Source organism: Taudactylus pleione, unplaced genomic scaffold (assembly GCF_031769625.1).
Source record: "Taudactylus pleione unplaced genomic scaffold, aTauple2 ptg001191l, whole genome shotgun sequence".
NCBI classification, from domain to species: Eukaryota; Metazoa; Chordata; class Amphibia; order Anura; family Myobatrachidae; genus Taudactylus; species Taudactylus pleione.
The window spans coordinates 388,161-400,590 of record NW_028285592.1 but is presented as its reverse complement, the minus strand read 5'-3'; the positions used below and the strand labels follow the sequence as shown (position 1 = coordinate 400,590).

General features: G+C 40.8%; 1 protein-coding gene across 1 annotated transcript; it reads left to right on the top strand.

Annotated features, from left to right (window-relative positions):
- Nucleotides 1-5,134: 5,134 nt before the first annotated feature.
- On the top strand, nucleotides 5,135-9,626 carry LOC148451047 (uncharacterized). The gene is made up of 7 exons (XM_088462343.1): nucleotides 5,135-5,362; nucleotides 5,446-5,560; nucleotides 5,663-5,789; nucleotides 6,039-6,152; nucleotides 6,321-6,458; nucleotides 8,319-8,415; nucleotides 9,572-9,626. The coding sequence occupies exons 1-6, from the start codon at nucleotides 5,226-5,228 to the stop codon at nucleotides 8,375-8,377; spliced, it is 690 nt and encodes a 229-aa protein (XP_088318469.1). The 5' UTR covers nucleotides 5,135-5,225; the 3' UTR covers nucleotides 8,378-8,415; nucleotides 9,572-9,626.
- The last annotated feature ends 2,804 nt before the right edge of the window (nucleotides 9,627-12,430 follow it).

The window sequence follows — 12,430 nt, the reverse complement described above, 5'->3', positions numbered from 1 at the left end:
CACCCCCCCCTATCTTTGTCCTTGCTTACTAGTGACATGCGTCAGCTGATATTTAAGCACGTGAAATCATAAAATTCTATTGGGGTGTATTGTATACATGTATATTTTTGTGCTATTATATTTAAAATTGAATTGTATTTTAAATATAAAATAACAAAAATATAAATTAAAAAGCAATTATAAAGGTTTTAGACACATAAATTTACTGAAGTTTCAGTTGTACTTGCCTGTCCATGTTTACCTTACAGCAGGAACTTAAACTGATGAAAATTCATAATTGAGCATGTGCAGGAGCAGAAACCAAAGTCAATGTTTTTGTTTTTCAAAAACAATGGCTTATGTAATCAAGGTCATAACTTGTGTTTCTGCTATTTGTGTCCCTGCTAAAATTATTGCAGAGAAGCAGACAAATTATTTTAGTTTTTTAAAATGACAATGTTTCCCTATATTATTAACATGGTGACTATTGCTGAATGTGGCACTTAAATGTAAACCTTTCAAAAATAATTGTTTTTCTTAAAATTTCAATCAGTTCATGTTAATGTTTATATTTATAATACTGTTAAGATTTTTTTCGTTTAAGCTAACCCCCTTTCGAAGTGTTTCAGGGAAAACAAATTTATTGATGCTATCTTTAGGAAATACATGCGCATATATGTATTTAAAATATGCATGGGACATGATGATGGTGTCAATTGGCTAGATGGTTAAATCTATCAAAGAGCCTAATACATGCTAATCTGAGCCCAGAACGTCTCCATAACATTATTTTTTCAATATTCTTTTGTTTCACTAAATATTTCTTATATTAAAATCTATTTTTACATATAAGTTAAAACATAAGTTTATTAAATGGTATATAAATAAGAAAAGTGATATAGTGGTGCGCCCTTAAACCAGGGATCATAATTGGATTATTAGCAGCTGACATAAAGGGATACTGCCAGAACCCCTTAAGTAAAGCAAATGGACAAGGAATAAATGTCTGCACTTAAAACCACTATAAAAAGTACTAAAAAGCAGTTTTGACAATTTATTGGCAACACAGTAATAAGAATATCAATAACAAAATAGAACTGCAGTTCCTAGGATATTAAATACAATGTTAGGTAGACTGAAAAAGTATAACAATCAGTGCACTGAGTGATGATTAAAATGAGTATCCAAAAAGAAAGTCCCAACTCATAAAAAATATGTATCTGAAGAATGACTCATACAATAAAAATTGTCCTGTTTGTCAAGATGTATGAGTACATGATTAAATTCAGTAAAATGATATCTATATATACCCCATATATAATGGTGTATTGGTAATCTTTCCCCACCTCCAGGGGGGTAATCTCCGGCAGATGTAACTGAGTAGCAATGTCACTCACCACTCCCTTAGGTGGAATAGCACAGATTTCCAGAAATCCTGGTTTGCCATTAACCCTTGGTTGGTAATCCGGTTTAATATAACTCCTTTGGTGTTGGAGTAAATGGTAGAACAGCGTGGTAGGTCTCCAGCAACTTGAATCCCACTGATAATCCTTGCGCTGTGCCAACAGAATAAACACCAGCAGAGCGCGGTCAGCCTCCGGCAGTGCGTCCCGCTTGTGACTCCACTCTGCTATCTCCTTCACTTTTCAGCTCCAGCTCAGCACAAGGATCGGCAGAGGACCAGGCAGCAGCACCAGCAGCTGTTCAGTCAAAACCAAGGTAAGTATGCTGGTTATAAATAGGATACAGCGGCTGAATGCAATAGTCCAGTGAGGTGGCCTTAATGAATCCCAGCAGTACTGCAGATACTAAGATGTTCCCTTACCTAGTTTCTCCCCTCTCACAGGGGTTTTACCAAAAGGTCATATCAACCCTGTGCACATAGGAAGGTTATTAAATGAGTAGTACCAATCAAATCAGACTATCCTAAGGAGTCTGTCCTTCTAATTGACTTTATCTTCTGGACTGATGTTTTCAGATGTTTAGTCTAAATAAAATAGAAAAAAAATTTGTAAAAAAATAAATTACATTACTTTAATTTTTCCTCAAACCATTAAACTCCCCGTGCTTGTGTCGTGACATTTCAGTACTGGCACTGACCCTAATGCTGCCTACTGTAAAGTCCCTTTCCCTCCCACCCCCCCACTTGAAAATAGAAAAAAAAAAGACGCTTACATGCTTTTAATTGTTTTGACTGCTCTATACCAGCTGAATTCTCTCTTTCCTTGCAGGCTGGACCCTAAGCCGTCTCTCTACTCCTCATTGCCGTCCTCTCATGCAGTCGTGATTCCAGATGTTCCTAATTTTACAAATACATTTATGGAATAAAAAAATAAAATTACGTTACTCTAATTTATCCAGAAAAAGTTTTCCCTAAATCACCGTGACAGAGTAATTTCATACTCCTAAATTCACCTTACTAGACATAATATGTAAAAGTGTTTCATTTGTGTAATATATAGATATATATATATATATATATAATTCTCCATTAAAAAAAACATTATGGTTTTACATGTGTCATTAAGGCTATATGACAGGATGTGAAGTTTAAAAAACCTACCAATTTTTAAGGTACTGAAACAAAAACAAATTTCGAAAAAAGACATAATGTAGGCGCATGCCTTAATGGATGTATTACTTCTGTAATACAGATATAATATGCCATCACACCCTGTGGTTAACTTTAGATTCATAACTCACAGATTGAGATTGCCGTCACTGACAAAATTGTGGATGTGCAAATTCACAGAATTGTACTCTAATTTGAATACACATAGGGCCGTATTCAATTTGGTGCCGCGTTATCGCCGATGACGACGATATCCCATTTCCGCCATCAGTGCGGGCTGCGTTAAGTTTCTGCCGGCTAATTCAATTTGAAATAGGCGAAACGCCCAAAGACGCGGAAAGTGGCCAATTGCGCGATCCGAGAGGAGGGATTCCGTTGGAGGCGGTAATTTATCGGCGGCTTGGCGCCATTTTCTCTCGGGTATATAAGGCTCTGATTGGCTGTTGGTGATCCACCATTTTGATCAGCCTGCGGCGTGGATAGAGTGCAGTGTCCCTGATCAATTTAGCTTGCTGACAAGGGCACCTTTGGTGAACTAAAGTCAGCAAGAAAGCTGAAGCAGCAGCAGTATCCAGTGTGACCAGCAATCCAGGATCCACTGGAGAGAAGACAGCGTGAGGGAGCAGAGGAGCCAGCCCGTGGAGGAATTGGCAAAATTAAATTTTTGATGATAACGTCATTGGGGAAAAAATAAAGCCAATAATGTCATTTTGCCAATTGAATTTGCCCCAAGAAATGGCCCGACATTTGGCATCCAATTAAAGAATGGCCCTAAGGGGTACATTTATTCAAATAACAGTATTTAGCAGTGAGTATCCAAACTGTAGTTGCCCATAGCAACCATTGAGATTCTGGTTATTATCTTGTATTCAGTGATAGCAAACAATCAGGTTTTACTACGCAATCAGCTATCACCTTCTACAAGATAATAACCAGAATCTCAGTGGTTGCTATGGGCAACCACACTTTGGATACTCACAGTTAAATACTGTTATTTGAATAAAAGTACCCCTTAAAGGCCATTCTATAATTGGATGCAAAATGACTGCCCATTTTTGGGGGCAAATTCAATTGGCAAAATTACATATTGGTGATAACGTAATTGGGGAAAAAATACACCCAATAATATCATTTTGCCAATTGAAGTTGCTGCAAGAAATGGCCCGTCATTTGTTTCATGAACTTTTTTTTTTTTATTAATATAATTATTATACTATGAAAATATTATCAGCGTCACATGAAGTGCCACCCTATACTTTGAGGTAATTTCCATCCTTATTCTTTTGTTAACGCTAATTTATATGAGTATAGGGTGGCACTTGAATGTAACGCTAGTAATAAATCAATGTAAAAAAAAATTAAAGATGTGTTTGCAGTAATTTTAAACATGTATTCCAAATAGCAGTGTTCTCCCTCGGCTGTTTTCTGCAGGCACGTCGCACAGTACAAACAGCCTACTGTCCGGCACTTTCCCTGCCAACCCCCCCACCCCTGCTGGAGAAGGCTGGGCACTGAAGTGACCGGATGACTAAAGAAGCCTCCAATTGCTTCAGAGGCAAACGTTCCCAGTGATGCTCGGCGCGGGTGACTTCATGACGACATCCGCAACGTGAAGAGCCTGCCCTGTGCGCCTGCTGGATCAAGTTAGATCCAGTCGGAGCAAGGCTACCGGAGTGGGAGCGGCGAGTAAGTAAGGAGGGTAATTTCTGGGCTAGGGGCAGGACCAGTGTGGGGGCACTTTTTAAGCCTGGGGGCACTGCATAACGTAGACTATATTAACCTGGGGGCTCTACATAAGGGGCCAGCCTGGGGGCACTGCATAAGGGACACTATTTCAGCCTGAGGGCACTGCATAAAGGCAAAGTTAAACAACAGGGGGTAATGCCTACAGGGTAAAAATACAGGGGGCACTGTATCATGGACACAAATACATGGAGCACTGCAATAATGGGCACTTTTGACTGGGTGCCAGTGGGGGAGCAGCCTGAGAACTGTCGTGCTGGATTGGGAAGGGAGATGCCCCTTTTTACATGCGTGCGCATAATTGCAAAGCCCCCCTCAGGGCTACTTTATAATGCTCCCCTGGTTTGTAAAAATTTTTAGGGAGAACACTGCAAATAGGGATAATACCAACAGTAATTTTAAAATGTACACTTTTTAAATTCAGGCTGCCCTAGGGTTTTATGAACTCATAAATTTTAATGAATGTAGTTTTTAATTTTTCCTCTAGACACTATATAAAAACTATTATTGTTGTAAGAATTTGGTCATTTTTAAAACTGTTTAATCTTTTGCTATGTTTAGTTTATTTATTACTTATGTTTTTAAATTAAAATGTATATTTACAGCCAAGCAGTACAGAAGACGTCATAACTTCCCAAGAGGGGCCAACTGCAGGTAGTGGAAAGACAACCAAGAAGAAAAGGAAGATCCATTTCAGTGAGTCGGAGAACAACATGCTCATCGAAGGGATTGTGAAGCACTATGACAAGATCTTCGGTCATCGTGCTCAAAATACATCGGCCCGGGAGAACAGGAAAATCTGGGATGATGTTGCTTCGAAAGTCACCGCGGCCTTTGGAAGACGTCGAGATGCCGATGTGTGCAAGAAGAGATACACCGACTGCAAAAAAAAAGCCCAAGAAAAGATGAAGAAAGTCCAAGATCACGGAAGATGAACAGGAGGAGGACCACCTCTGATACCTCATTGGCTTCCGTGGGAGGAGAAGATCTGGGATCACATGAATCAGATCATGGTGACAGGAGTCGAAGGACTAATGGACAGTCACAATCAAGATACACATCTACAGGGTAAGAAATTAGCTAACTTTTAAAAATCTTAAATCTTTTTTTTTTTTTTTTAAATATATTCAAAAATTGTATTGTTATTTTAGAAACAACATCATCTTTAGCAGCCCCAAAGAAAAGGCGAAGGACGGAACCCCATTCAGAGGAAAGGACCTCATCCGGAAAAGAGGGATTCGACATCTAGAACCGTTCCTCCGAAAGGTATTTGTTAGTAATATGTTTGTTTGTTTGTTTGTTTTTTTTGTTTTTAAAGTTTAAAGCTTACACTTGTTTTTTATTGTAAATGTTTTTAATATTTTATAGATTCAACACAAAGAAGACCGAAGACCAAAGAGGCCACCAGACAACAGGACAAAACGGCCAGGATCCAACCATCAATTCATTGTGAGGAATAGACAATTGAAACAACAATCGGCAGCATCAATTTGGAGTTTAGCAACTGAGCATTTTTTAACCGCCATCTTAAATAATGAAAACCCTCATTTTCTAAAAATCCTTCTCTCATCCCCAGCATTGTGTTGCAAGTGTGTCTTCATCATTTGTCCAGTTCTCAAATGCAGATGAAGTGATCTGTACAAGCAACGGAAGAATAAACTGTAGCGCAACTAGTAATTTTTTACAAAATGCCTATGGTATGTAATTGTTAAAAATTAAAAAAGTTTTATAATTTTTTCAACAGACAGCAGGATCCCTGAACTCATTGAGGAAACGGCAGCAATGGTTGAGGAACCTGAAAGACCAACATCGGAGGAAGATTTGGGCATAGGGGCGACGGAAATCAATGAACAGCAAGGTTTTTTTTTTTTTAATATGTTTTTTTAAACACCCATATAATTGCATTACAGATGCCCCAAGGGTTTAATTAAATTATTTATGTAAATACATTGATTCTCCAAGACACGTGTTTTTTTTTTTTAAACTTATTTTTCAATTTTTTTAACATCTTACATTACACACAAAGGGCCAACGACCAGCACTGGCGGTGCCTCTGGAATTGGACCATACTTCAGGCCGGATCTTCTGCAAGTTGAGGATAATGAAGATGATGATCAACAAGTGGACGTGGCAGAAGACTCAACGAGAAGACCAACTACTGTTGGTAAGTTTTTTTTATTTCATTTTGCATTGAAATATTTGTTAATGTTTTCTGTAACATTTTTCTAAATTTTAAAACCAACATTTGTTGGAAAATTTAGATTTTGAATATCTGCGATGGGATGATGTCAAGATCCCTGCATGCGTGATGAAGGTGGTCCGAATACTGGTGCCGAATTCCTGTAAAAATAGGAAACAAGCACCAGTATCCAGACCTTCTTCATGGTATAAGGTAAGTTTTGGGTTGTTGTTTTTGCTTAAGGTGGTATTCTTGGGTTAGGTATTAAGGTGCATACACACACAAGGTTTTTTTTGTACCATTATCGTTAACAATATCGGTTATGGTTCAATCTTTGAAAAAATCAATCATTTTCTGGGTTAAAACGATGAACAATTAACGTTCCTGCGGGTACAAGTTTGTAGTTCATTCAAACTGACCAACTCAGCAATTTTCCGTAATGGAATCTGCAAAAATCTTTTGTAGTTCTTAAAAAACGTTCACTACACTTTAAAAAAGCGGACACAATATCTGACAGAAAATTGTTTGGAAATCGTTTGTATCAAAATCGTAGTGTGTGTGTATGCAGCTTTAGGGGTAGCCTTAAAGTTATCAACCATGAATGTGTTAATGTGAAGATGCAGGGAGGGGGAGGTTTATTGTAAGAAGTATGTATTAGGGATTATGGTTTAGACTATAGGGACGGCTAGTGCAGATCCAGGTAAATATGCAATTATTTATTTTTTATGTGTTTGTTTTCGTTGTGGATACCGCGGACTCAATTTTGCGCAACTGTATGGCGACACCCTGGATTTGTACATTATTGATGCATATATTGAATATTTTTGGGGGGGAGTTTTTCAGATTCTTGTGTTTATTTATTTTTTTTCAAGCGGAACAATTTCAAGTGGTCAGAAGATTTCAAACAGTTTTCACAGGCATCACAGGTCCAGAGGATTGACGACATTGCGCAGGAAATGGATGATTGTCAGAACAGCTTCAGGGACACCGTAGACCGAAGACTGGTGTAAATGGACCAATCCATTAGAAAAGTACTAGAGGTAGTACAAGATGAACAGAGGCAGAGAAGACTTGCAGAGTAAGAATCAAGGGAGACCATGAAATCCCTTTCCGAACAGGTGAAGATCATGGCCGTCGCACTCAACAAGTTCGTGGAGAACTCAGAATGTATAGCGTTGAGTCAAAATCAGATCGCCATCAGCAACAGCCTCATCGCCACGTCTCTCCAACAGATCTCCAATCAAATGACACTCTTCATGTCAGCACAGCGGACCTCTACACCTCAAGGCCCCTATGCCCATGCAGCTGGACACCATTGGATTCCCCAGTATCCCCACCAATATCAACAGTATCCAGGAGGATACATCTACCTATCGGTAGCACCGCCCACAAATCCACCAACGCGACCACCAGCACCAGGCAGAAGAGTAGAGGAAGATCCGGCGGAGCATCTTCCATGAAGTTATGATGGACGTCCCCATTTCCCAGAAGAGTGTAATATACAGACGAAGAGAAACAATGATTATTCATCGAAGGACACATTTTAAACAGTGATATTGTTTTGTTTTTATTTTCCACAAATGTTTTACATTAACATGTATAGATTTTTTCCCCAGGTAAACTAGATAGACAAAAGGGAGTCAGGGCTTTCGCTAATACATACAGTTCTGTGTATTAAAGTGGGTAGATGATGAAAGCTCCCTTCATTTGGCTACGCACGTTCATGGGCCTTAGCGTGAGCATTCTGAACCCACTTTCTTTTTTTTTTAAATACAATGCATTTGTGTTTCTAATATGTATAATATAGTTCTGAAGGAACTGAACTCGCCACTTTTTTTTTTTGAGGTTTTGGAGCCCTTATAGGACTAATCCTGCGTGAATTATCAACATTGGAAGAAGTATGAAAGAATAGAGATGTTTTTCTGGGACGGGCCTAATCTAGGTGAGTAAACATGCACATTTGCACATTGTAATGTTTTTGTTTAAGACACAAATTTACACAATGCTAGTGATTGATAAACATTAATCTGGATCAATTTTACAATTGTAAAGGTTTATTGTTTAGCTATCGCTATACTTATTGCACTTTTTATTTGTTAACTTAGTTTTTCTACAACTCAGGCCACACGACTCCACACAGATCATGTTTTCTATGGTCTCTAAAACTATCCACATGGGGTAGTCATGAGTCCATGACATTAATGCACATGGCGTGCACGTTATATTTAATGTGATTTTCTACAGAGACCTACAAAATATGCACTGTTTGGATTTATCTGGGCAAAGTTTAGAGAGACACTAACCCTTAAGCACACATCTATGATTCCTGATAAGGTAAGTTTCCACTTCACCCCATTTACATATATGTATACAATTTTGAAACACCTCAAGATCCCCCCCCAAAATTTAACTATTCTTTAAGCCGGTGGACGGTACTCCGAACGCCAGCTTACCTAAAGACATAATCCAGGGAAGGGATATAACCTAGGCGACAATATACCGACGCCTATGTTCATGCTGTACCCCACCATAACTTTTATAAGCTAAAGGGTAATTATTAAAAGTAGCCTGGGGTGGTGGTGAAAGTTTAGGGAGCCCCAGGCGAATTTATGCCACTCAACCACTTGCATTAATACAGAGCGTTTGCACAATTACAAAATCGTATTTGTCCTAGCGCAGTTATTTATATTAAATAGTTAAATTTTATAATTGATGCGACCAGCGTTGCACCATCCCATTGGTCTCATCAAACATCAATCATCGACCAAACATGCCGTACCACCAGAAATTTACATTAGTTTGAGCATGTAAGGGAAATGATTGATGTGCCTACACTGTGTACCTTAAGGGTTAGCCAGCACCCAGAGAAAGATTTGGCTAGGGGAAGGTTTGGTTTAGGCTGTTGACAGTTGTAGGTCAGGTTTAGACACCCCTGCGAGGAGTTTAGGGTTAGGCAAAATGGGTGGGGGATACTTAGCAGGGGGGGGGTCGTGGATGTAAATTTGACCACAACACTTTTTGCTTATGTTTAGTTGTACACTCAGTATTTTTTAAATTGTTTGTTACCCTTAAATGATATATATATTTTTTTTTTACAGGTAATTTCCTTTATCATGAAAAAAGATAATTAAAGATGATGGACAGATTTCTCTGCTGAAAAATTAAAAAAAGTTTTAATTCTTTTCTTTTTATATTTTTCTCAAACTTTTTGTACAAAATAATTTATTGTCTGTGTTGTTTTTCAATACAGTGATAAGTTTAATGTTAAAAGTGTTACAAATGTTTTAGTAACTGCAGTGATACTGCTTTTATTAATATTTTTTTTATATTTTTAAATTTGTAACTTGCATTACAAGTTTTAAAGGTTATTTTATGTTAAAACATAAAATAACCTTTAAAATTTGTAATGCAAGTTACAATTTTAAAAATATAAAAACATTTACTTAATGCTCACATAGGTACCCTGCATTCCACAGGACATTAGTTCAACATGCCCAGGTATGTACATTGTGTGTATATGTGTATGTAAATATATATATATACATACGCACAGTGGTCGAAGAGGAAATTGTACTTATGCGCGTGTTCGAAAAATGGGGGATGGCCACTCATCAGTGTAGTGTACCCTACCGTAGAACCAGTTATATACATTATGCTACACAATAGTAGTGCCCCTTATACAATGCTCACAGTAGTAGCGCCCCTATACAAAGCGCACAATAGTAGTGCCCACAGTAGTATTGTCCCCTATACAATGCCCACAGTACTAGTACTCCTTATAGAATGCCCACATTAGTAGTGCCCTTAATACAATACCCACAATGCATTGTACCAGTGCCAGCAGCAGCTGCAGAGGGCACTTGTCCAGACAAATTTACAGCCACAGGTGAAGAGGTGGGCATGGAGTGGAGGCTGACATTGAAGTGGGTGCGTAGGTAGGAAAGAACAGAAGGTGGGTGAAGAGTCTGAGATAGGCAAGGATGCATGCTAGTAGCTGGGAGAGAACTGGAGGTGGGCAAGGACTAGATGCAGGTGAGGAGATGGGTAGGTAGAAGGGAGTGGACTGGAGGCAGGTGAAAAGGCAGGAGAGGACTAAAGGCAGGTGAGGAGATGGTAGGCTAGGTGGGAGAGGATGGGGACAGGGAGACAGATGCGAAGGCGTGCTGATAGACAGGAGAGGACTGGAGGTGGGCAAGGAACTAGATGCAGGTGTGGAGATGAGTGGGTAGAAGGGAGTAGATTAGAGGCAGGTGAGAAGGTGGGTGAGTAGGCAGGAGAGGACTAAAGGCAGGTGAGGAGGTGGAAGAGGAGTGGATGGGGACAGGGAGACAGATGCGGAGGCATGCTAGTAGCTGGCAGAAGACTGGAGGTGGGCAAGGACTAGATGTAGGTGTTGAGACGAGTGTGTAGAAGGGAGTGGACTGGAGGCAGGTGAAAAGGCGGGCGAGTAGGCAGGAGAGGACTAAAGGCAGGTGATAATAATTACGCACCACAGTGTGTCAGACCTGCATTGCAGCTCCCTGTGCACTAATAAGCTAACGCCGGCGACAAGTAGTGTCTGCAGCTCCACCATCTCCCACTCGTGGCAATACTCCTTCTCCCCCCTTCCCTCTGCAGCCGTACTCCTCACCGCTCCTGGCCCTACTCCCTCCCCCCCGCGGCTGTGCTCCTGATTCCCGACCTCCCCGCTTGCGGCAGTACTCCCGACCCCCGCTCCAGGCCCTACTCCCACCCCCTGTGGCTGTGCTCCCGAGTCCCGACCTCCCCGCTTGTGGCAGTACTCCCGACCCACCCGCTCCCGGCCCTACTACCGCCCCCCTCCTCAGCTGTGCTCCCAAGTACCGGCTTCCCCGCTTGGAGCAGTACTCCCGCCCCCCTGCTCCTGGCCCTGCTCCTGCCCCCGCGGTTGTCCTCATGAGTCCTGAACCCCCTACCACCGTGGCTGTGCTCCCGAGTCCCGACCTCCCCTGCTCGCGGCAGTACTCCCGATCCTGGTTCTACTTCCTCCTCCCACGGCTGTCCTCACGAGTCCTGAAAAACCACTCCCTCCCCACCCTTCACGGCTGTGCTCCTAAGTTTGACACCCCGCCCACTCGTGGCAGTACACAATCGCGGAGGCAGTATAGCACAGGCTGTCTCCGTTGTCAGGATGCATGCAGGTAGCTGTGGCACGAGCAGATGGCTTTAGGGGCTGGGACTTTACTACACTGACACTCTGACAGCCTATGAGCAGTGTCAGTGTAGCTGGCGGAGGTATGTAGCTCTCCAGCTCAGCGCTGAAGCCACTCCTCTGCCTTCAGCTCTGCTGTCCTTTGAAGTTGAACAAAAATGGTTTAGTACTCGAAGTGCCCATACCGTTGTATACTGGCACACTTCCAGCACTGTATACGAACACACAATGTACCCTGCATTCCACAGGTCATTAGTACAACATACTTGGGCATGTTGTACTAATGACCTGTGGAGTGCAGGGTACCTATGTGAGAATTGTGTGTGCGTATATATATTTAGACACAATGCCCCCATAGGTGCCCTGCATTCCAATGGTCAATAGTATAACATGCCCAGGTATGTACATTGTGCGTGCGTGTGTATATGTGTGTGTATGTGTGTGTATATATGTATGTATATATATTAGGGGTGTGCACCGGCCACTTTTCGTGTTTTGTGTTTTGGTTTTGGATCTGGATCTTTCTTCGTGTTTTGGATCTGGATTGGTTTTGCCAAAACCACCCTTCCGTGTTTTGGGTTCTGGGTTTTGTGTTTTGGATCTGTATTTTTTTGAAAAAAAGCATAAAAACAGCTAAAATCACAGAATTTGTAGGTTTTTCTGCTCCTATGCTATTATTAACCTCGATAACCTTAATTTCCACTCATTTCCAGTCTATTCTGAGCACCTCACACATCACAATAGTGTTTTTATGTCCAAAAGGTTGCACCGAGGTAGCTGGATGACT